The 25,526-nt window shown below is 44.8% G+C and overlaps 1 protein-coding gene across 2 annotated transcripts; it reads right to left on the reverse strand.

Annotated features, from left to right (window-relative positions):
• Positions 1 to 2,518: 2,518 nt before the first annotated feature.
• Positions 2,519 to 25,158, reverse strand: wdr47a (WD repeat domain 47a). 2 transcript variants are annotated; one of them, XM_035788557.2, is made up of 17 exons: positions 24,876 to 25,158; positions 22,867 to 23,036; positions 21,792 to 21,875; positions 21,236 to 21,320; positions 20,027 to 20,158; positions 15,715 to 15,891; positions 15,047 to 15,549; positions 13,194 to 13,302; positions 10,375 to 10,568; positions 7,996 to 8,265; positions 7,804 to 7,870; positions 6,626 to 6,795; positions 6,338 to 6,510; positions 5,925 to 6,095; positions 5,672 to 5,803; positions 5,326 to 5,544; positions 2,519 to 4,991 (listed from the first exon to the last, which is right to left on the reverse strand). In XM_035788557.2, the coding sequence occupies exons 2-17, from the start codon at positions 23,022 to 23,024 to the stop codon at positions 4,849 to 4,851; spliced, it is 2,787 nt and encodes a 928-aa protein (XP_035644450.1). In that variant the 5' UTR covers positions 23,025 to 23,036; positions 24,876 to 25,158; the 3' UTR covers positions 2,519 to 4,848. The 2 variants fall into 2 exon arrangements, with proteins under 2 accessions (XP_035644450.1, XP_035644451.1); XM_035788558.2 differs by lacking the exon at positions 24,876 to 25,158 and adding an exon at positions 24,443 to 24,746.
• Positions 25,159 to 25,526: the final 368 nt, after the last annotated feature.

Consider the following 25,526-nt stretch of genomic DNA (forward strand, 5'->3'; position numbering starts at 1 on the left):
TTTCACCAAAAAGTACGATCTTTGTACCCATTTGCAGTTGCAAACCATAGTCTGGCTTTTTTATGGCGGTTTTGGAGCAGTGGTTTCTTCCTTGCTGAGCGGCCTTTCAGGTTATGTCGATATAGGACTTGTTTTACTGTAGATATAGATACCTTGTACCTGCTTCCTCCAGCATCTTCACAGGGTCCTTTGCTGTTGTTCTGGGATTGATTTGCACTTTTCACACCAAAATACGTTCATCTCTAGAAGACAGAATGCGCCTCCTTCCTGAGCGGTATGATGACTGCGCGGTCCATTATTCTAAAGCCATGACATAATTTTCTGGAATTTTCCAACCTGTTTAAAGGCACAGTCTTAATCACTCCAACCTAAGTGTATGTAAACTTCCTACTTCAATTGTATATATCGAGTATGTCCACATCACTGTCAGACCATGTTATTGGTAAAGTACATGGTCATTTAAAAGTTGTATTTTTTGTGATCCAATACGTAATATAGCACACTTATCATAATTTGGTTTTAATCAAGAGAGGATAGAAAAAGTATCTAAATCCTCTATGGATCCAAATTGTGGATTAAAAAGAAAACATGAATCATCAGTGTACAATGACACCTTTGTTTTTAAGCCCTAGATTTCTAGCCCCTTAATATTATTGTTGGATCTGATTTTAATAGCTAACATTTCAATGGCAATAATAAATAGAAATGCCGATAGTGGACAACCTTGTTTTACTCCTCTTGACAGTTTAATACTTTCTGAGAAGTAGCCACTATTTAATATTTTACACCTGGGGTTACTACACATAACACATTGTACAAGATATTCTCCAAAATGGAAACATTCCAGGCATTTATATATAATTTCTTATCATACTTTATGCCTTTTCAAAGTCAGCTATGACTACCAGGCCTGGTTTCCCTTAGTGTTCTATTAGTTCCAGTACTTGTCTTATATTATCTCCAATGCATCTTCCATGTAAAAAAAAAACGGATAAAGATGAATAATATCAGACAATACCTTTTCATTTCTTTGCGTATTTAAAAAAAAATGTTTTGCATCACAACACTGGGCCTCAGATTTTTTAAATGGTCTGGATCTTTATTTACCCCTTGTATCCTGTTTTAGTAATAATGAAATTAGACCTACTTGTTGAGTATCTGATAATCTACCATTTTCATAGGAGTGGTTAAAACATGCTAATAACAGTCCTCTGAGTACATCACAAAAGGTTTGGTATATCTCAACTGGTATAACATCCAGCCCTGGAGATTTCCCGGACTTAAAGGCTTTATTTGCATCAAAATGCCATTGCACATTATCAACTCAGCAGAAAAATAAACGTCCTCTCACTGTCAACTGTGTTTATTTCCAGCAAACGTAACATGTGTACATATTTGTATGAACATAACAAGATTCAGCAAATGAGAAACTGAACAAGTTCCAGAACAGAAATTACATAATGTGTCCCTGAACAAAGCGGGGGTCAAAATCAAAAGTAACAGTCAATGCAGCTGGTGGCCACACCAGATACTAAGTACTGCAGTGCATCTCCTCCTCATGGACTGCACCAGATTTGCCAGTTCTTGCTGTGAGATGTTACCCCGCTCTTCCACCAAGGCACCTGCAAGTTCCCGGATATTTCTGGCCTCGGTGTAACGCTCATTCCTTCGACGATAAACGAGAATCCGACCATCACCCCTGGTGAGACAAAACCCTGACTTGTCAGTGAAGAGCACTTTTTGCCAGTTCTGTCTGGTCCAGTGGCGGTGGGTTTGTGCCCATAGGCGACATTGTTGCCGGTGATGTCTGGTGAGGACCTGCCTTACAACAGGCCTACAAGCCCTCAGTCCAGCATCTCTCAGCCTATTGCGGACAGTCTGAGCATTGATGGAGGGATTGTGTGTTCCTGGTGTAACTCGGGCAGATGTTGCCATCCTGTACCTGTCCCGCAGGTGTGATGTTTGGATGTACCGATCCTGTGCAGGTGTTGTAACACGTGGTCTGCCACTGCGAGGACGATCAACTGTCCATCCTGTCTCCCCGTAGCTATGTCTTAGGCGTCTCGCAGTACGGACATTGCAATTTATTGCCCTGGCCACATCTGCAGTCCTCAGAGGTTCTCATGCCTCCTTGCAGCATGCCTAAGGAACGCTCTCGCAGATGAGCAGGGACCCTGGGCATCTTTCTTTTGGTGTTTTTCAGAGTCAGTAGAAAGGCCCCTTTAGTGTCCTACGTTTTCATAACTATGACCATAATTGCCTACTGTCTGTAAGCTGTTCGTGTCTTAATGACCGTTCCACAGGTGTATATTCATTAATTGTTTATGGTTCATTGAACAAACATGGGAAACGGTGTTTAAACCCTTTTCAATGAAGATCTGTGAAGTTATTTGGATTTTTACAAATTATCTTTAAAAGACAAGAGTCCTGAAAAAGGGATGTTTCTTTTTTTGCTGAGTATATGATATCATGATTTCACTGTATTTCGGAGGACATCACAGACCACACAAGTTCAGTATGAAATGTCAAAGAGGATTTTATTTAGATACCACAGCAGCGATCACACTTCAATAAGCTCTATTCATTTCTCTTAGTCACTTAAAACAAGGTTTAGAAAAGCTACATACCGGAACCACTATCTAATTTCATATCAACAGAACAGGATGCCTATATTACAAGAACATTTTAAAATAATAAAAGATAAATAAATACATCTATTTATTAGTTTGGCCTTTTAATTTAAAATGAGAAACTGTACAAAGAACAAAGCCTAAAACTCAAGCCTGCATTTTGCTAAATCAAACAAAACCGTATTAAATGGTGTGTCTAGTGACAGTGCAAAATACAGAAGCTGAAAGTAAGAAACGCAAAACACCCTTAATACGGTTGATCGTTTTACAAGATATTGTGCACAAGCTACTCCCTTTCGAAATAGGCAGAGCCTGCCATCTAGGTAGCAACCAGTAACATTGCAGATGAAAGCAAAGCTACACTACACAGGGAGTGTTGCTTAACCGTACGCTGAAGCTGGCCAAGCCAACAAGTAGATCTGTTATTCCCTTCCAAGTCGATATAAAACAACTTTTATTTTTCCTATTTGGAGGCAAGCCTAAGCAAGAAACACCACAACAACTGTCTGAAGAGAGCATTTTGCACCAAACACTGATTCAGCATTAAAAACGTACACATTTTTGACTCCGATATTTACAAAGCCTAAAGCAGAAATACGGTGGGCAGACTTGCACAGGAACGTTAGGCATCGGAAACTCCCACAGTAGTAGTATTGACAACAGCTAAGCAACCGATAGCTAATTGATCGACCTATGCAACAGATTCAACTCCGGCAAGGAGGACCTGATGTACTGAGTCACACACTGACATATTGTCAGCAGTTTAGATCGCAACATCGTTGCCTTGGTTTCTTCTCAAATAATAGCAGCATAGTAACACACGCTGTAACAAAAACACTGACTGTGCAAACTAATTAGGAATGTCAATTTGTTCTTGGAAAGATCTCACAGATAACTTTTTGACCTGAAATGGAGAGGGACCCACATGGGTTTCTGTATTGGGAGACTAGATAACTCAAGACACCATATGAAACAATGCACTGTAGCAAAACATCCCTCTCCTTATTCAAAACATGATGGAGTAGATGTATCATTGGTAGATGAATATGAAAAGAGTCATGGGCGAGTGGAGGAATGGCATAATAGAGCGAAGGGAAGGGTCAGTCGGTGCACTTTTTCACTCTCCATTTCCCTCACTCACACACACACACACACAACTAGGGGATGCATTTGCTAAAGTGAGAGTTGTTCACAGAAGCAGTGATGTTGAGGGGAGCTGAGCAAGATACGAAATCAAACCGAAATACAGCTAAACGATACCCACAGACAGCCACACAACCAAATGTACAGCGGGACAAACTGTCCTGTTTGCTGCAAGAGGAAAAAGAGTGTCAGGAAAAGGGTGCATGTGTGTGTCCAGGTTGTGTATTACAGGTTAGGCATGTCCACTATATGTGACTTAGGGGTTGTGTTTGTGTGTCTATATTTGTGTGTGTTCACAAGCTATGTGCATGTTAGGGGTTGTGTTGCGTGAGTGTGTGTCTGTTAGGGGTTGTGTGTCCAGAGTGTGACGGTACGGTCAGCAGAGGAGGAGAGGAAGGACAGGTCGTGTGTGTCTGTTAGGGGTTGTGTTGCGTGAGTGTGTGTCTGTTAGGGGTTGTGTGTCCAGAGTGTGACGGTACGGTCAGCAGAGGAGGAGAGGAAGGACAGGTCGTGTGTGTCTGTTAGGGGTTGTGTTGCGTGAGTGTGTGTCTGTTAGGGGTTGTGTTGCGTGAGTGTGTGTCTGTTAGGGGTTGTGTGTCCAGAGTGTGACGGTACGGTCAGCAGAGGAGGAGAGGAAGGACAGGTCGTGTGTGTCTGTTAGGGGTTGTGTTGCGTGAGTGTGTGTCTGTTAGGGGTTGTGTGTCCAGAGTGTGACGGTACGGTCAGCAGAGGAGGAGAGGAAGGACCGGTCGTGTGTGTCTGTTAGGGGTTGTGTTGCGTGAGTGTGTGTCTGTTAGGGGTTGTGTGTCCAGAGTGTAACGGTACGGTCAGCAGAGGAGGAGAGGAAGGACCGGTCGTGTGTGTCTGTTAGGGGTTGTGTGTCCAGAGTGTGACAGTACGGTCAGCAGAGGAGGAGAGGAAGGATCGGTCGTGTGTGTCTGTTAGGGGTTGTGTTGCGTGAGTGTGTGTCTGTTAGGGGTTGTGTGTCCAGAGTGTGATGGTACGGTCAGCAGAGGAGGAGAGGAAGGACAGGTCGTGTGTGTGTTAGGGGTTGTGTTGCGTGAGTGTGTGTCTGTTAGGGGTTGTGTGTCCAGAGTGTGACGGTACGGTCAGCAGAGGAGGAGAGGAAGGACAGGTCGTGTGTATGCCACCTGCACTGGATCACCTTGTCACCGTGCTCCCCTACCAGAGTCAGGGGCAACGGCTTCGTCAAGTCACCTACAGAGACAAACACACATTGTGAGTACAAAGGGCCCAAATAACACATGCTTGGACGTCTGAGTCCAAGTCATTGCTAGCAGCTTAAACAAATAAATACTTCACTAGCTTCTTTGTGCTTTGGTAAGACTGCTAACGCGCAGTTACACAGTTGAAGAACACACCCATCAGAGACTACTCAGTGACAAGGGGAAGAACTCAATAGCCTACTCCTCGTGCCCTCTTTTTGTCCCCTTCTCAAAACCTATTGAGTGAAAAAGCCAGCGGCCCCATCCCTGTGACCTTCTCCTCTAATGGGCATTGAATTGAGATCTTCCCTAGATGTCTTCCTTACCTTGCAGGTTGCTGATCATGACCTTGGTGTCGTAGGAACCAGTGAGCAGGTAGTGTGCCCCGGGGGAGAACCTAACGGAGCGCACGTCGCTGGAGTGGGGCCGGTACGTCTGCACAACGCGTCCCCCTCTGATGTCATAGAGCATACAGCCGCTGTCCTCCTGTCCCGTCGCTAGGAGACGACCGCTAGGGTCAACCGCTACCGAGGCAACGGGACTGCCTGAGAGGGGGAGAGAAGAAAAGAAAGAGAGAATATTAGACGGAGGGGAAGAGGGAGAAAGACTAATAAGTCGGTCTCATAAATGTGTGTGGGTCTGTTTCTTGGTGTGTAGGGTAGCAGTACCAACCTGATCCATGGAAGGCAGTGCCCACCACTCTAACACAAGTGGGTATCCTCAGGTCCCAGAACCTCACAGTCTTGTCCTGAGAGCCTGACGCTATCATCCACCCTCCCCACGTATACAGAGACAGAACGTGACCTGAGGATAAACACACGGACCATCAGTCTCTCTCTCTCATGGAAGCCTTTATTTTCCATATAGGAATAACGATGACTAACTAAGTAGAACATGAGTGGAATGTAAAAATGAGTGTGTGTACCTGTGTGTCCGCTGAGAGCGTGTAGGCCCTGTCCTCTCTGGCAGTCAGTGGTGTAGATGTTACAGTCTCCGGCTCCGGCGCTGATCAGGATGGCCCCTCCACTCTCTGGACCCTCCATGAACGCCAGGTCTCTGATGGTACCGTCGTGCATACTGAACTCCAGGTCTGGACCTGAGAGAGACACTCAAACTTTAACGGAAAGAGCGTGTACCTAACTGAAATCAAGACAACTGGAACTTTCATTGTCAGGTGTATATTGAGTCAGTTCCAATTGAATTCAGTCATTTCAGGAGATGAATTACATTTCAGGGTTTAAACTGAATTGATCCCGAGTATAGAGTGGATTTAAATGTTATAGATCCCTTTGAGTGGAAAGGATTTCTAACGGATTTGAAACTGTGTATTGCGTTGACCTGTGGCGTTGCAGGTCTCGGCACTGAAGGGCAGGACTTTGACATATTTGTCATTGGAGCCGGTGGCTAGTAGCTTTCCACAGTGACTCCAGGCCACACAGTAGATAGAACCTTTATGGTGCTTATTCCTCTTAAAGCGAACCTCCGGCTGCTTGGTCATACCCGACACCCCACTGAGGGAGGGAAAGATAAAGTCTCATTACAGCAGAATACCTCGCAAAGGAATTAAACAGTAAGATATCAACAATTTCAGGAATGATTAGTTATTAGGCTGTGTGTGTGTGTCACCTGGTGTCCAGCGGTGCATCTGGGTAGGCACACACGCGTAGCGTCTTAGAGTTGGAGCCCACAGCGTATAGCGCCCCCGTGGGGTGGAAGGCTACAGCGCGTACTGCCTGAGTGTCCTCCAAGGTGTTCACAGCTACAAACAGGGCCTTGGGCTTGTCTCCGTTGTCCCCCTGCAACACACACAAACAAACAAACATTCGGGCAAGTGCTTTTTAGCCCGTCAGCAGAGTTAAGAAGGTCCAGGCTGTACCACATCCGGACGTGATTGGGAGTCCCATAGCGCTGGTCCAGAGTCGTCCGGGTTTGGCCGGTGTAGGCTGTCATTGTAAATAAACATTTGTTCTGAAATGACTTGCTTAGTTAAATAAACATTGTAAAAAAATAAATGTCTTTCACACACACACAGAACTACCCGCACATATACAGTGGCAATAACATAATTACCAGTGTAATCTGGGTTGATCTTTATGCCATTATTCTGAAATAGAGCCAACAGCTCATGTACAGTGGCAATGGGTTTAACATAATTACCAGTGTAATCTGGGTTGATCTTTATGCCATTATTCTGAAATAGAGCCAACAGCTCATGTACAGTGGCAATGGGTTTAACATAATTACCAGTGTAATCTGGGTTGATCTTTATGCCATTATTCTGAAATAGAGCCAACAGCTCATGTACAGTGGCAATGGGTTTAACATAATTACCAGTGTAATCTGGATTGATCTTTATGCCATTATCCTGAAATAGAGCCAACAGCTCATGTCAACATGGAACACCCTTCATCGCTGCTGGTCTAACTATAATCTGATGGATTCAATCTCCACTCATCACAGTGCATAATCTAGGATTACTGTGCATGACCTCAGTGGGTACACTGAATTGATACTCATTTTTTTATTTGATGTATTTAACTAGGCAAGTCAGTTAAGAACAAATTGTTATTTACAATGACGGCCTACCGGGAACAGTGGGTTAACTGCCTTGTTCAGGGGCAGAACGACAGACTTTTACCCTGTCAGCTCGGGGATTCGATCCAGCAACCTTTCGGTTACTGGCACAACGCTCTAACCACTAGGACAACTGCCGCCCCAATGCCTCTCACTCCTAAAGAGTTCTACTAAGGTTAGACAGACTGTGTGTGTACGGACGAAAGAAAGAGAAGGGGATAGGAACCTACCTCCTTACTTCGGGTTAGGGCTCCTGGTGAGTCGTCTAATGCGGAAGGCTGTCCGGCTACTTGAGGACTAGACCACACACAGATACAACACATTAGTACATTACTCGTGTATGTACACAAAGACAAACAAAATGTATACAAACCTGCCACACAGACATATGTGTGTGACACAAACACCCACCCGTAGCTCACCTCTGGCAGACCACTGGGGATTCGTTCGGTGGGTGTACCCCCCGACCCGCTGCGGTGCGTTGTGGCGTGCTGCTGACCACCCCTCCTCCATGGGGCTGGCCCTGCTCGGGGGTCAGGGTCACGGCGGTGTCAGGGGTCAAGCCTACAGGGTCACCGATATTGTTGTTCTCGGGAGAGGGGCCGGTACCATTGCACTGCTGGGCCAGAGACTGGACATCCTCATCTAGACTCTCCATCCCAACGTTCAACTCCTCCAGCTTCTGAATAGACCTGGGTAGACAGAACAGGTTAAAACACAGGACAGGACAGAGACAGAGACACCTCTGTCTTTTTAATAGTGTCAGTAGGTTAAATATGTTGGATTATGACAGTCGGAGTCTGGCTCTGCTCCAGAGACACACGGAGCAGGTACCGCAGGAGCAGCTGGTGCTCAGGACATTATAAATATGTTGGATTATGACAGTCGGAGTCTGGCTCTGCTCCAGAGACACACGGAGCAGGTACCGCAGGAGCAGCTGGTGCTCAGGACATTATAAATATGTTGGATTATGACAGTCGGAGTCTGGCTCTGCTCCAGAGACACACGGAGCAGATACCGCAGGAGCAGCTGGTGCTCAGGACATTATAAATATGTTGGATTATGACAGTCGGAGTCTGGCTCTGCTCCAGAGACACACGGAGCAGGTACCGCAGGAGCAGCTGGTGCTCAGGACATTATAAATATGTTGGATTATGACAGTCGGAGTCTGGCTCTGCTCCAGAGACACACGGAGCAGGTACCACAGGAGCAGCTGGTGCTCAGGACATTAAAGACCGTTCATAAAGAACAGAGAGGAGCAGCAGGCGGCGGGGGGGTGACAATGAGGGGTCCCCTGTGGCTTCCTCCACTCCAGCCTCCCCCTGCCCAGCCCAAAGCCTAGGCACACCCTGCTCCATCTGGGGTACCAGGCTCCACTATACACCCAATCATTAATCATCACCAACCCGCAACACCACCACCATCAGCACCTCCCCCCAACACACACAAACCAACGTCCCCTTTCACAACCTGTTATTGAGAAAAACACCAGTATGTCAAGTCGTGTGTCTCTAAGCATTAGTCAGCAGTTTTGTCCAACAGGACAATACAACAGTCACATCCAGGCTTTGAACCATCCGGGCTGAGGCTAGATTCTCTCATTGAACTGTGGTTTCACGATAGTCGAGATGACATCATAGGGTCAGGCCATGCTCTCCAGTGATTGGCAGTCCAAATCTTTTGGCTCCGCTCATCTAAATGAGCTGTTCATTTGGCTCCAAAACGGCTCTTCGTTCAGTAGTTAATAAAAAAATAAAAAATCTAAACCCTGAAAAATATCACATTTCTAATGTAAGCAGAAAAAGGTTGCCAACCATTATGTCAGATTGTATACCGGAGTTCAAATACATTGTACCTCACGAAATTACATCTCTTGCAACAAAGAAAAGGACGCTTTTTATTTGAATTTTAAACACACCGCAAACATTTTGCATGGAACAGAATGAGTCTCTCACCTCTTCCCATTGCTCCTACAATGAGGAATAACCACCTTCATGATTTTAGAACTGATCTACAGATCATCGCTGTTTGGAGCTCAATAAGCAGTATGCAAATCAGGGAGCCTCATGAACGGTGCCTTCACAGATGCGGTTCTGTTCCAGGCGATCACCAAAAATATCTGTTTGTTCGCGAGCGACCCATCACTAATGCTCTCCCTTCTAGACTGCGGTGTGCATCAGTAGGACAAAGCCCTTTTGATCTCCCCCTATCTAACCCCCCCTGCATTATTTATAAGGTCAGGGCATAATGACATCCTTAGTGTCTCCACGGTTCTCTTGGGACCTTTCTTTGTCCTTTCCTACTTTAACTAGATTCAAAATGTTCCCATATTTTGGTATCACGCTGAAACCAGACTGTCCTGAATTTTGGGGATTTAACACGTGTCTTTCCATTGCCTCGTGTTAGGTCGAAGCCATGGGCTGTACAGGGAGGGGTCTGTGTCTTCTAAAATCTGCCAAGTTTTGTTTTTTTGCAAATGGCTGAGGCAATCGTGCTTGATTTAATCAATATGTTTAGCAACAACCCTTATTCCATTCATCACATGAAGGAACTACTAACTGCATGACATCATTTAACGTCTGACAGAATGTGGTCTGCCACAGATAGAGCAGTCCAACAGGAGAGTCATTACAAGGTTTGGGACGAAATGGCAACTCATCAAACCACAGAAAATCAAGGCAACCTCATGTTTGTTATGTTGGTTTCAGACTTTGTGCTGTGCAGTGATGGGTGAACTGACCTGTTGAGGACCTGAAGTCCTGTGCTGTGTGTGTGTGTGTGTCCACATTCCAATCTCTAACCTGTTGAGGAACGTCTCAGTGAGGCTGTGCTGCATGGCGTCTGTCCCGGGGGCTGGCTGGTCACTGTGTTGTACCCCTCCCTCCAGAAGCATCTGCTGGTAGAGTTGTCTCTGCTGCTGCTTCTGTTCCAGGTGCTGCTGCACTCTCAGACGCTGGCGGTAAAACTCCTCAAACTTCTCTGTCGAGTCATGCAGCTGAGGTGGTGAGAGACACACAGTGAACATATCGTCACACATACAACCTGTTTTCACTTTGTCATTATGTGGTATTGTGTGTAGATTGCTGAGTATTTTTTTGTAATCCATTTTAGAATAAGGCTGTAAAGTAACAACATGTGGAAAAAAGTCAAGGGGTCTGAATACTTTCTGAACGCACTGTACATCCACCGACACACACTGCTGGTAAAACCATTCCAACTTCTCAGTAGTCACACACACACACGCCATACTAAAATAAACCAAATTCAGAAATAGTTTGAAGTACAGCCAACTTCTTACATACTTCCATTCACATTCAAAGCCAGCACTGACCACACACCCCTTCCCTCTGGAACTTCAGAGAGAGGGAAAAGACGGTGTGTCAAAGGCTACTTCCCTTACTGTGCCCTCTGATAGGCATTAACTTACACACTGACCAGGGGCCAGCATGCCACAGACGAGGGAGATGCAGAGGGAGAGAGAGAGAGAGAGAGGGTTGCAAGAAATGAGCCGTTCATGACATGCTTTGCCATCCCTCACCCTCGTTGACACAGTGTGAAATCCAATAACCACACACACGGTGTGGCAGAGGGACCCACAAACCAGTCTCATCTGATTTCCCATTCTGCTCCTGGTCTGTTGATCAGTCTCCCAGATGACATGGCTGAGCAGGGCTGTTAATTCACACAGTCTGATCTCCACGAAGCCTACAGTTGGAGTCAGGGGACTAGTGTCCTTTGGGCTGTACTGTAACTTGTGTGTGTGTGTGTGCGCGCCAGACACACACACACACAGACAGAGAGAGAGAGAGCAGGGCAGGTGACATGTCTCTTGGCTGTAATTCAGGCCCTGTACGCCCCAGACGGTCGATGACTCAGTGAGTCTCATACATACCACACACATTCAACTAAGTCCGGCCTATATTTAGACTGAGGGAGAAGGCCACCATCTTTGAAAGTAATCCTCTCCACAATCCACAACCCCAATCCATACACATCAGCAGAGAAGATGACTCCAGAGTTTGTTGGAACTGGGTAAAAATGGTTTCCATCTCATGCACTTACAGTTGAAGTCAGAAGATATCATACACCTTAGCCAAATACATTTAAACTCAGTTTCACAATTCCTGACATTTAGTCCTAGTAAAAATTCCCTGTCTTAGGTCAGTTAGGATCACCACTTTATTTTAAGAATGTGAAATGTCAGAATAATAAGAGAGAGAATGATTTATTTCAGCTTTTTTTTTTTCCATCACATTCCCAGTGGGTCAGAAGTTTACATACACTCAATTAGTATTTGGCATTGCCTTTAAATTGTTTAACTTTGGTCAAATGTTTTGGGTAGCCTTCCACAAGCTTCCCACAATAAATTGGGTGAATTCTGGCCCATTCCTCCTGACAGAGCTGGCGTAACTGAGTCAGGTTTGTAAAGGCCTCCTTGCTCGCACACGCTTTTTCAGTTCTGCCGATAGGATAGAATTGAGGTCAGGGCTTTGTGATGGCCACTCCAATACCTTGACTTTGTTGTCCTTAAGCCATTTTGCCACAACATTGGAAGTATGCTTGGGGTCATTGTCCATTTGGAAGACCCATTTGCGACCAAGCTTTAACTTCCTGATTGATGTCTTGAGATGTTGCTTCAATATATCAACATAATTTTCCTCCCTCATGATGCCATCTATTTTGTGAAGTGCACCAGTCCCTCCTGCAGTAAGGCACCCCCCACAGCATGATGCCAGAGGACATTTCTCCAGAAAGTACGATCTTTGTCCCTATCTGCAGTTGCAAACCGTAGTCTGGCTTTTTTATGGTGGTTTTGGAGCAGTGACTTCTTCCTTGCTGAGCGGCCTTTCAGGTTATGACGATATAGGACAAGTTTTACTGTGTGTTTACCCGTTTCCTCCAGCATCTTCCAAATGTCCTTTGCTATTGTTCTGGAATTGATCTGCACTTTTCCCACCAAAGTACGTTCATCTCTAGGAGACAGAATGCGTCTCCTTCCTGAGCGGTATGACGGCTGCATGGTCCCATGGTGTTTATACTTGCGTACGATTGTTTGTACAGATTAACGTGGTACCTTCAGGCTTGTGGAAATTGCTCCCAAAGATTAACCAGATAATTATTTTCCTGGGGTCTTGGCTGATTTCTTTGATTTTCCCATGATGTCAAGCAAAGAGGCACTAAGTTTGAAGGTAAACCTTGAAATACATCCACAGGTACACCTCCAATTGACAAATGATGTCAATTAGCCTATCAGAAACTTCTAAAGCCATGACATCATTTTCTGGAATTTTCCAAGCTGTTTAAAGGCACAGTCAACTTAGTGTATGTAAACTTCTGACCCACTAGAATTGTGATACTGTGAATTATAAGTGAAATAATCTGTCTGTAAACAATTGTTGGAAAAAATTACTTGTGTCATGCACAAAGTAGATGTCTTAACCAACTTGCCAAAACTATAGTTTGTTAACAAGAAATTTGTGGAGGGGTTGAAAAACAAGTTTTACTGACTCCCAACCTAAGTCTATGTAAACTTCCGACTTCAAATGTATTTTCTAGAAATCGGTATATTTTGCAAGACACGACGTGGTTACATCTCATCTTCCTCCATCAGGTGTTTTACCTCGTTCCTCTCTGTAGAGCCTGGTGACGGGGCGTCCTCTCCAGGGGCAGAGTCAGGGCGCAGGGTGCCCGAACTCATCATCTTATCTACGGGCGTGTCCGTCCTGGAGCTAGGAAGAAGAACCAGAGAGATTAACTTCTGCTCTATGGACTAGCTTCTGGTAAGACAAGGGGTGGAGGTCTATGTATATTTGTAAACAACAGCTGGTGCACGATTTTAAGGAAGTCTCGAGGTTTTGCTCACCTGAGGTAGAGTATCTCATGATAAGCTGTAGACCACACTATCTACCTAGAGAGTTTATCTGTATTTTTCGTAGCTGTCTACATACCACCACTAAAACCGCACTCAATGAGCTGTATACTGCCATAAGCAAACAGGAAAACGCTCATCCAGAGGCGGCGCTCCTAGTGGTGCAAGACCCACTCAAATGTGCATACCACCCCAACAGATCCACAGATGATGCAATCTCTATTGCACTCCACACTGTCCTTTCCCACCTGGACAAAATGAACACCTATGTGAGGAATGCTATTCATTGACTACAGCTCAGTGTTAAACACCATATTGACACAACAGTGGTAGGCCTGATCACCAGCAAGACAGCCTATTGGGAGGTCAGAGACCTGGCTGTGTGGGGCCAGGACAACAACCTCTCCCTCAACGTGATCAAGACAAAGGAGATGATTGTGGACTACAGAAAAAAAACCTGAGCACACCCCCATTCTCATCGACTGGGCTGTAGTGGAGCAGGTTGAGAGCTTCAAGTTACTTGGCGTCCACATCACCAACAAACTAACATGGTCCCAAACACACCAAGACAGTCCTGAAGAGGGCACAACAAAACCTATTCCCCCTCAGGAGACTGAAAAGATTTGTCATGGGTCCTCAGATCCTTAAAAGGTTCTACAGCTGCACCATCGAGAGCATCCTGACGGGATGCATCACTGCCTGGTATGGCAACTGCTCGGCCTCCGACCGCAAGGCACTACAGAGTGTAGTGCGTACGGCCCAGTACATCACTGGGGCCAAGCTTTTTGCCATCCAGGACCTCTATACCAGGCGGTGTCAGAGGAAGGCCCTAAAAATTGTCAAAGACTCCAGCCACCCTAGTCATAGACTGTTCTCTCTGCTACTGCATGGTAAGCAGTACCGGAGCGCCAAGTCTAGGACCAAGAGGATTCTAAACAGCTTCTACCCTCAAGCCATAAGACTCCTGAACATCTAATCAAATGGCTACCCGGACTATTTGCACTGCCCCCTGCATGTGACAAATAACATTTGATTTGAGCCCCACATCTGTTTGTGCTTTCTTGCCAACACCAATCACAGCAATGAAGTTAGCAAGACATAAAATCAAATCCAAGTGTATTCATCACGAGCACAGGATACAGCAGGTGTAAACGGTGCAGTGAAATGCAAGTGCAGAGAGAGGGTTGCAGAGTACAAACAGATGTACCAGACACAACTCAGATCATCCCTACTGTCACTCAGCTACGCCCTACTGTCACGGCGTCCACATAAGTGGGTGTTATTGAGCAGTAGAAAACTTCAAGATAATCACTGAGCTTCTCCTTCAACAGTAGAGTCTCAAGTGTTTTCTACCACGCAGGCTAATCAACAGTCTACTCCAGTGTCTAGGCTAAATCAAACAGGTTAATTCATGTAATTACTTGGCCTACTTAGCCAATGGTTGGGGATTATTCTAGAGGGGGAAATGACTAGGTAGAGCGCATCACCCAGGTGGGTACTCCACATTAATGGTAGATTAGTTAAATTCCCCACTTACAATGGAAAACTCTTTTACATCTCCATATTGAAAAGCGCTACATGAATCCAACCCATCCTCCTCTCACCTCTCAGGCGACTCCTCAAAGATGCTGTGGCAGTCGGAGCTCTCCAGCATCAGACTCCTGCTCAGACTCTGGCCCCCCGTGTGGTAGTTAGCGAAGGAATGAGACATGGGGGACACCCCCTTCCCCCCCGCCATGTCCCCCCCTGGGCCCCTCTTCTCCTGGCCAGACAGACCATAGGACAGCCCGTCCAGGGCCGGGTTCAGGGAGCGGGACATGTAGGCATCGGCGGACTGGGGGCGGCGGAGGGGCGAGGAGGGGTAGGGGGACAGCTTGCTGATTAGCGGGGTGAGGAGGTCTGCGTAGCCGGCCTTGGCGGGCTTGACCAGGCGGTCCACGTGGATCTGGAGCAGCTTCTGCTCGAAGGCGCAGGAGAAGACGCTGTGTGACAGGTTCTGCATCCAGGACAGTAAGGACAGGTCCAGGTCGTCACAGCCGTTCCCACACAGCATGTCCACCCCCAGGAGCACCTCGCCCTCCGTAATCTCCTCGCCTGTCGCCTTGCTCTGGAGACAGAGGTAGTCAATCCATCAATCTATCAGCCAATCAAGCATGGCATGAATCAATGGTTAATTAATATAATCAAGCAAGCAATGAAATCATAACATCATATTAAACTAAAACAGTAATATCAAGTGATCGATAGAATGGTATAGGTACTTTGTAAGTACCTGGCAGAACTCGACGCAGCACTCATACAGAACTCCTTTAATGAGGAGTTGGAAGAGGCGGTTCCCTGAGGCCCTGAACCCAGCTTCGCTCAGCTTCCTGTCTGCAGGGATGAACTCTGCCACCATGGTGCACGCCTCTTCAAAACAGTGCACCCGCGCCGTGCTGGGGTTCCAGTCCTGGAGGGGAAACATTATACTGTTTAGTCATTTAGCTAAAACCCAAACATTATGAGAGAATAATAAACCACAAGGGCTCATACATGCTTAGAACAATGAACAATGTAATAATGCCTTTTCAAATCAAAGTTTACTGGTCATATACACGTGATTAGCAGATGTTATTACCGGTGGAGCGAAATGCTTGTGCTTCTAGCTCCGACAGTGCAGTAATATCTAACAAATTACACAACATATACCCAATACACACATCTAAGTAGAATGAATTAAGACTATATACATATGGACGAGTGATGTCAGAGTGGAACGGACTAAGATACAGTAGAATAGTAGAGAATACAGAATATGCATATGATGAGTAATGCCAGATATGTAAACATTATTAAGTGAATGCGATACCGTAGAATAGTGTAGAATACAGTATATACAAGTCTTTGATACACTGCTGATTTTGCAGGTTTTCCTACTGACAAAGCATGTAGAGGTCTGTAATTCTTTATCATAGGTACACATCAACTGTGAGAGACGGAATCTAAAACAAAAATCCAGAAAACCACATTGTATGATTTTTAAGTAATTAATTTGCATTTTATTGCATGACATAAGTATTTGATACATCAGAAAAGCAGAACTTAATATTTGGTACAGAAACCTTTGTTTGCAATTACAGAGATCATACGTTTCCTGTAGTTCTTGAACAGGAGGGCTTCTTAAAGAAAAACTAACAGGTCTGTGAGAGCCGGAATTCTTACTGGTTGGTAGGTGATCAAATACTTATGTCATGCAATAAAATGCAAATGAATTACTTAAAAATCATACAACGTATGACCTGTTAGTTTTTCTTTGAGAATTCCTCCTGTTCTCCACTCATTACCTGTATTAACTGCACCTGTTTGAACTCGTTACCTGTATAAAAGACACCTGTCCACACACTCAATCAAACAGACTCCAACCTCTCCACAATGGCAAAGACCAGGGAGCTGTGTAAGGACATCAGGGATAAAATTGTAGACCTGCACAAGGCTGGGATGGGCTACAGGACAATAGGCAAGCAGTTTGGTGAGAATGCAACAACTGTTGGCGCAGTTATTAAAAAATGGAAGAAGTTCAAGATGACGTTCACCATATTCTTATCGGCAGACTCAGTAGCCTCGGTTTTTCGGATGACTGCCTTGCCTGGTTCACCAATTACTTTGCAGACAGAGTTCAGTGTGTCAAATCGGAGGGCATGCTGTCCGGTCCTCTGGCAGTCTCTATGGGGGTGCCACAGGGTTCAATTCTCGGGCCGACTCTTTTCTCTGTATATATCAATGATGTTGCTCTTGCTGCGGGCGATTCCCTGATCCACCTCTACGCAGACGACACCATTCTATATACTTCCGGCCCGTCCTTGGACACTGTGCCATCTAACCTCCAAACGAGCTTCAATGCCATACAACACTCCTTCCGTGGCCTCCAACTGCTCTTAAACGCTAGTAAAACCAAATGCATGCTTTTAAACCGTTCGCTGCCTGCACCCGCACGCCTGACCAGCATCACCACCCTGGATGGTTCCGACCTTGAATATGTGGACATCTATAAGTACCTAGGTGTCTGGCTAGACTGTAAACTCTCCTTCCAGACTCATATCAAACATCTCCAATCCAAAATCAAATTTAGAATCGGCTTTCTATTTCGCAACAAAGCCTCCTTCACTCACGCCGCCAAACTTACCCTAGTAAAACTGACTATCCTACCGATCCTCGACTTTGGCGATGTCATCTACAAAATTGCTTCCAACACTCTACTCAGCAAACTGGATGCAGTTTATCACAGTGCCATCCGTTTTGTCACTAAAGCATCTTATACCACCCACCACTGCGACTTGTATGCTCTAGTCGGCCGGCCCTCGCTACATATTCGTCGCCAGACCCACTGGCTCCAGGTCATCTACAAGTCCATGCTAGGTAAAGCTCCGCCTAGTGGTTAGAGCGCTAGACTAGTAACCGGAAGGTTGCAAGTTCAAACCCCCGAGCCGACAAGGTACAAATCTGTCGTTCTGCCCCTGAACAGGCAGTTAAACCCACTGTTCCTAGGCCGTCATTGAAAATAAGAATTTGTTCTTAACTGACTTGCCTGGTTAAATAAAGGTAAAAATAATAATAATAAAAAAATCTCAGTTCACTGGTCACGATGGCAACACCCATCCGTAGCACGCGCCCCAGCAGGTGTATCTCACTGATCATCCCTAAAGCCAACACCTCATTTGGCTGCCTTTCGTTACAGTACTCTGCTGCCTGTGACTGGAACGAATTGCAAAAATCGCTGAAGTTGGAGACTTTTATTTCCCTCACCAACATCTGCTATCTGAGCAGCTAACCGGTCGCTGCAGCTGTACATAGTCTATTGGTAAATAGCCCACCCATTTTCACCTACCTCATCCCCATACTGTTTTTATTTATTTACTTTTCTGCTCTTTTGCACACCAATATCTCTACCTGTACATGACCATCTGATCATTTATCACTCCAGTGTTAATCTGCAAAATTGTAATTATTCGCCTACCTCCTCATGCCTTTTGCACACAATGTATATAGACTCCCCTTTTTTTCTACTGTGTTATTGACTTGTTAATTGTTTACTCCATGTGTAACTCTGTGTTGTCTGTTCACACTGCTATGCTTTATCTTGGCCAGGTCGCAGTTGCAAATGAGAACTTGTTCTCAACTAGCCTACCTGGTTAAATAAATTAAAATTAAAATAAATTTAAAAAATCACCCTCGGTCTGGGGCTCCATGCAAGATCTCACCTAGTGTGGCATCAATGATCATGAGGAAGGTGAGGGATCAGTCCAGAACTACACGGCAGGACCTGGTCAATGACCTGAAGAGAGCTGGGACCACAGTCTCAAAGAAAACCATTAGTAACACACTACGCTGTCATGGATTAAAATCCTGCAGCGCACGCAAGGTCCCCCTGCTCAAGCCAGCGCATGTCCAGGCCCATCTGAAGTTTGCCAATGACCATCTGGATGATCCAGAGGAGGAATGGGAGAAGGTCATGTGGTCTGATGAGACAAAAGTATAGTTTTTTGGTCTAAACTCCACTCGCCGTGTTTGGAGGATGAAAAAGGATGAGTACAACCCCAAGAACACCATCCCAACCATGAAGCATGGAGGTGGAAACATCATTCTTTGGGGATGCTTTTTTGCAAAGGGGACAGGACGACTGCACCGTATTGAGGGGAGGATGGATGGGGCCATGTATCGCGAGATCTTGGCCAACAACCTCCTTCCCTCAGTAAGAGCATTGAAGATGGATCGTGGCTGGGTCTTCCAGCATGACAATGACCCGAAACACACAGCCAGGGCAACTAAGGAGTGGCTCCGTAAGAAGCATCTCAAGGTCCTGGAGTGGCCTAGCCAGTCTCCAGACCTGAACCCAATAGAAAATCTTTGGAGGGAGCTGAAAGTTCGTATTGCCCAGCGACAGCACCGAAACCTGAAGGATCTGGAGAAGGTCTATATGGAGGAGTGGGCCAAAATCCCTGCTGCAGTGTGTGCAAACCTGGTCAAGAACTACAGGAAATGTATGATCTCTGTAATTGCAAAGAAAGGTTTCTGTACCAAATATTAAGTTCTACTTTTCTGATGTATCAAATACTTATGTCATGCAATAAAATACAAATTACTTAAAAATCATACAATGTGATTTTCTGGATTTTTGTTTTAGATTCCGTCTCTCAGTTGATGTGTACCTATGATAAAAATTACAGACCTCTACATGCTTTATAAGTAGGAAAACCTGCAAAACCGGCAGTGTACCAAATACTTGTTCTCCCCACTGTACATATGAGATGAGTAATGCCAGATATGTGAACATTAAGTGACTAAGATACAGTAGAATAGTATAGAATACAGTATACACATATGAGATGAGTAATGCCAGATATGTGAACATTATTAAGTGACTAGTGTTCCATTCCTTTTGATACCTGCTTTCAGTAAACTGTTACCAAACCTTAAAAGTAAGTTGTAGAATCAATCACTGTGCTAGAATAACAGTACGAATCATAAGGTCAGATGCCATATAATAATAATTATATATATTATTATAAGACGATATAGTATGCCATAAATATAAAAATGTGTCATGCCTTGAACTCAGCGTGGTTGGTGAGACGAGGCAGGGTGAGGAGCAGACATAACTTGCTGTAGTCATCTTTAGAGGGACAGACCTCCTCCAGAGCATGAAGACACTTCACTGCCTCCTGCATGGTGAACTCCAACTGAGGGAGAGAGGGATGAAGAGGAGAGAGCAGTAGAGGGGGAGAGAGAGAAAGAAAGAGTGGATTTTGGGCCACATCAGATTCCCACATGTTAAGCTCACACGTAGCAGGACTTTGATACAGTCTAGAAGGTTTGCACTTTTTTTTTAAAAGGGCTTTTATCATATTTATTCATTTTTAGAGGCAATGTAGCACTACCATTCCCATTCCCTCCAGACTCAACATTCCCTCATAGACAGAGGGGGGATGAAAAATGATGTTTTGAACATATAAACCCAGAATGTCTGTAGATCCTGTAGAAAAGCAGCTACCTGTTATCGCTCTCTAAGGCTTAGGTTGGGTTGCACCAACATGGATTATCTCTTAAACTGGGTTAAATCAAGGTTTATCTATTAATCTTGTTGCCCCAAATGTTAAACCTAGTTTTAAATTAATCCTAGTTCTATTAAATCATTCCTCTAATCTAAATTGAATTTTCACTTTAAAACCTAGATTAATTTAAACCATGTTGGTGCAACCCACCCTTGGATTCTAAATGTCAGGGTAGAAGGGCTTAGATCTCTATCATGTCCAAGGAGAAACTTCAGAAATAAGATCATGTCCGTGTTGCTTTGAACTGCTTTCAATCATTGTGCAAAAGAGATGTTCACGAGATCTAACCTAGACCTAAATCTGACTCATATGTCACACACAGTTACACACTAACTCATGAAGAGCTGGGCTGACAACCGAACACACTTATACACACAGACACAGCTGGCTTGAGGAGCCCAGACTAATCCAGCCAGGCTACACAAGCTGGATTCACATCTACACTGTCTGTGACTAAGCTAATATATGATGTGTGTGGGCTAGGAGAATAAGAAGCAGCGAGAAATAGAAAATAATTAGATCGAAAAATAAAGAGGGACTGTTTCAGGATTCATTGCTCATTTGTTTGCTCATTCAGAAGAAGACACGAGGAAAGGAAACAGACAAACAAAGACAGGGAGATGGAAAATGTGAGGGCAGAGACAGGCACTAGAACAAAGTGTGTGTGTGGGGTGGGGGGGGGCTATTCTTTGTCTGTTGACTCACATGCTGTGGCTCGTCCTCAGCTGACATGGCGTTGTTCACACACAGGGCCTCCAGAAACTTCTGCTTCAGGACGATGTAACGGAACCTATGACAGCACACAACAATATAATATAGCCCCAGTGCTTGGTTGTCTCATCCTACAGTATATGCATGTGTCAGTAAAGTAATTCAAGCCCAATATCTGCCTGAACCTATGACGGCACAACACAACAATATAATATAGCCCCAGTGCTGGGTTGTCTCATCCTACAGTATATGCATGTGTCAGTAAAGTAATTCAAGCCCAATATCTGCCTGAACCTATGACGGCACAACACAACAATATAATATAGCCCCAGTGCTGGGTTGTCTCATCCTATAGTATATGCATGTGTCAGTAAAGTAATTCAAGCCCAATATCTGCCTGAACATTCTAGCCTGGGTGCCAGTTTCCTAACGTGTTGTTGTTGTTTGACAAGGCAATAATAGCATTGCTAACTGCAGAAATGGTCAGGCATAGTCAGACTACGTACATTCATTTCTGACCACAGAACATAGTGTTGTATCAATGCCTCACCTTTTCCTGTCAAACGTGTCCATGCACTCCAACGGCTGAATGAACTGGAGCACCTCGTCCCACTGCCCATCCAACACCAGCTGTCTGGACAGAGATAAACCATGCACAAACAAGTCAGTTATTGGCCCGGATCGATACCAGTATCGCAATGTTTTTTCCATGTCAAAAATGAAAACACAAAGCAGACCAAACTCTTTGGTCATTTAAAAGCCTGCTGTATATTGTGTGCTATAGCCTGGAAAATAAATGCATGTGACTCTGGATGACAACATATTGATGTTTGTTTCCAAAATTAAGGCTGTTTTCCTAAAGAGGTTAAATCTGCTTTGTGTATCGCGACACCCATTAGAGTGCTCTGAGCCTATTCACACTAACCAGATCATTTCAGAACAACAGAAACAAAATAAACAAAGGGTTCTCTATTCGACTTCCCTGCTATGCCATGTCTTATGGTAACAGAACAGATTGTTTTTTTATTGGCAGATGAAAGACAGGCAGTGAATGGTCACCAGGTAACAGTGGGGCCCTCTGTGTGAAAGGGGTCCAACTCCAATCCCATCAGGCATTTCACACACCAAACTGAGTGAAATGCCAAAGAGGTCTCCACTGCTGGCTGACATTCAAATGTCCACTCCAATCCAGCATAGAAGAGGTCTAGATCATTATTGGAAAAACAAAGGAAAAGATGCTACACTTTCTGAACATTGTTAGTGTTTCAGCATTAGTTTAGCAACCAGTGATCTATTCATAGGCGACTGAAAAATAACCTGCATGAAGTTGATGAAAATGCTGAACTGCAGGAATCTTGTCTAATTAGTCTGTCAACTGTTGTATTGCAGCAAACACTTATGGAGAGGTCCTGATAAGCTATGGGCGAGCCAGACCTTTGTCATTCCAAACCTAGCCATGTAGTAAGACCCAAACAGTAATGTCAGGGTCATATTCACTAGGGCACACCGTAGCAAAACATTTTGAAACTGAAAAGTTCCTTGTTGGATAAATCCATGTAGTCCCTCCCTGTTTTAATCTTGTGTTTTGTTTTTGTTGGTGCCTATTGAACACGACCCAGGTGTACCTGAGGAACAGCATGTCGTCAGAATAGAGTCCGTTGATGACGCCGCTCTCTTTCTCCAGGGCCAGCATGCTGATGTGAAGTTTCCTGGAGTTGAGGAAGTCCAGGATCACCTTGATGATCTCCACCTCCTTCACATTGATGATCTCCTCTGCTGTCATGGTGACGGCGGGCTAACACACACCCACACACACGTAGACCAGCAACAAAACTCAGAGTGAGTATACAAACCACAAACGGAGGCTCTCTTGGTGATCCTAGAAAGGCAGCCTAGTATCTGTCTGGTTAACCTAACGTAGCGGGCATAAAGAAACCTCTGAACAGGTCCCCACATCCGGTTTTCAAAGGAAAAAGAAGCTAGGTTGAAGATACTATATCTGTGAAAAACTGATATTTTCATCTGACCCAGCTGTCTGGTAAACAATCCATTTCTAATGTAACAATGTCACTTTATTGCCACACTGTTCAACCAATTATGTTTTTGTTCCCAATATTTTTGCTTGGCCAACAATTGTTACAACTGACCTTTATTTTTGAATAGGCTTTCAAGAAGTCTAGCATAATTCATTTCCATTCCTTCCTGCAAACAAGCACCGGAAACATAGGTACTTCTCTGCTTAATGTGGACAAAATGACAAAAGCCTCAGTTGTGCCTAATGGAATCAAACCCCAACTCTCTGGCTACTGTAACAGCAGGACAGTGTCCGTACAACGTCTGCAGTAGAGAGTTAATCCAATCACACACACAGCTGTGCTGTTAATTAAGTAGTAACAAACAGTAACACATTATGGACTAGAATTGCTTTGATGTTCATTTAATTTGGGGCGGCAGGTAGCCTAGTGGCTAGAGCATTGGGCCAGTAACCGAAAGGGTTTCGTTCTGCCCCTGAACACGGTACTGTTCCCCGGTAGGCCGTCATTGCAAATAAGAATTTGTTCTTAACTGACTTGCCTAGTTAAATAGAAGGTTACATTTTTATTTATTATGATGGGGTGTTAGCATGACTATTGACATAGCTAGTTAGCCTATCTTGGTGTTACACTGCAACCTGCATTGTTGACAGGGTGTCCAAAGCATTGGTTGCTCAAAACATACGGATGCTAACGTTACATCATTCTGCTTTTAAATATACCTTGGTGAGGTCAACAAAGAACATGGTTAGATATCTGGCAATCAACAGAACAGGCCATTCAGAAGAGAAAAAGAACAACCAGGCTGCATGCAGATCATGCCAGATGCACTGCTGGTGACAATGACGGCAACAATTTAGCAGCAAATAAACTATGCGTATCACCTAAACAACGGATGAGTTAAGTATTACTTGTACGGAAGGGTCCCAATAAACATATATTTACAATCTATAACTACCTAGTTAGCTATGAAGCTAGGCACTGCAGCTATGGGTGGGGTTCAAACCCAGCAAATTAGCTAGCTAACTGCTAGATAACTAGCTAGCTACTTCACCCCAAGCTGTTCTTGTCCTATGTTATAAAATAAACGCCAACACAAGCTATGTCTCAGAGACATTAGCTATCTATCTATCTAGCTAGCAGCCCATGTTAGCTGGTAGCTACATACCACGAAGAGTAAGTAGTCAGACACCCAAAGCCACTAACAGATTCAGATGATAGCCAGCCGACAGGAGAGCGGCTGGTCGAGGGTGTATTCATTACGTCGATTCTATCGCAAAACGTTTAGCAACAGGAACGGCTCCGAACGCTCTTCAACGGCACGTACAATCTGTTGACTGACTATTCCATGCTCTCAAGTGGCGTTACAATTTCTTCCAGACGCGTATTTATTTTTTGAAGCGAGACACCACTGAACTACAACTTTCGTTTAAAAACAAAAGTCAACAGCGTTTGGAGTAAACGGTTTGTGTAGCAAAACGTTTTGCAACACACGGCGTAATGAATACACCCCCGGCTCAAGCAGCACAGGCGGGATAGGTGGGGCGATACTTCTCACGTATAATTAACCAACACGCTCCCAAATGCAATTTAAAGCGCACCTTGGTCTAAAAAGACATGGTCTGAAAACACTGGATTTGTTTCTATGTTGTTGAAAAAGCGTAGCTGTCACGGAGATCCTGCTTCGATTGGTTTCTCCTTCCTTTCTTGCCTCGAGTCTGCTGCTGCTACCCAGCCCCTTCGCTTGTCAAGCGCACCGCTTCGTCCACCAATCACACCCCAGCATTTTCACAAGGGCGCTCCAAGCATCTCTTGTCTTGCAAGTCAAAACCACACAGCTTTTGGCTACGGATCAACATTCCTGGCTACTACCATCCATTGAGTACGCGCATCAAGATGTCATTACAGTCCAATTATGCCACTTTCAATGAGATAATGACTTGTCTGGGTGTATGACGCTTCCAAGAGAATACCTGATGGTGGATGGCTAGGCCTAATCCTCATGCCTTCACTGCTCAGACTAGATGGTGTGTTCCGTTTGCGTGTAGGCTAATCGCAGAATCACAGTGGAAAGTTCAAAACGGATTAAATGCTTGAAGAACATGGCCCCCTGAAAAGGATTTAAGAGGATTAAGACAGACAGTGATAAGAAGTAAATCTGTCTGGTAGCCTTCCGGTTGAATGCAAGAGGGGACGACTAGTGCATTACTTCTCAATCATTAGGTGATACCTAGTGGTATTAATAAAGGTGC

Source organism: Oncorhynchus keta, chromosome 15 (assembly GCF_023373465.1).
Source record: "Oncorhynchus keta strain PuntledgeMale-10-30-2019 chromosome 15, Oket_V2, whole genome shotgun sequence".
Lineage (NCBI taxonomy): Eukaryota > Metazoa > Chordata > Actinopteri > Salmoniformes > Salmonidae > Oncorhynchus > Oncorhynchus keta.

Excerpts from the sequence above, each read along its gene's own strand:
- wdr47a (XM_035788557.2), bottom strand. The coding sequence starts at position 23,024 with ATGACAGCAGAGGAGATCATCAATGTGAAGGAGGTGGAGATCATCAAG. Across the intron at positions 7,871-7,995 it reads TCCCCAGTGGTCTGCCAGAG|TCCTCAAGTAGCCGGACAGC; the intron begins GTGAGCTACGGG and ends TGTGTGGTCTAG. Across the intron at positions 5,545-5,671 it reads CACTGCCTTCCATGGATCAG|GCAGTCCCGTTGCCTCGGTA; the intron begins GTTGGTACTGCT and ends TCCCCCTCTCAG.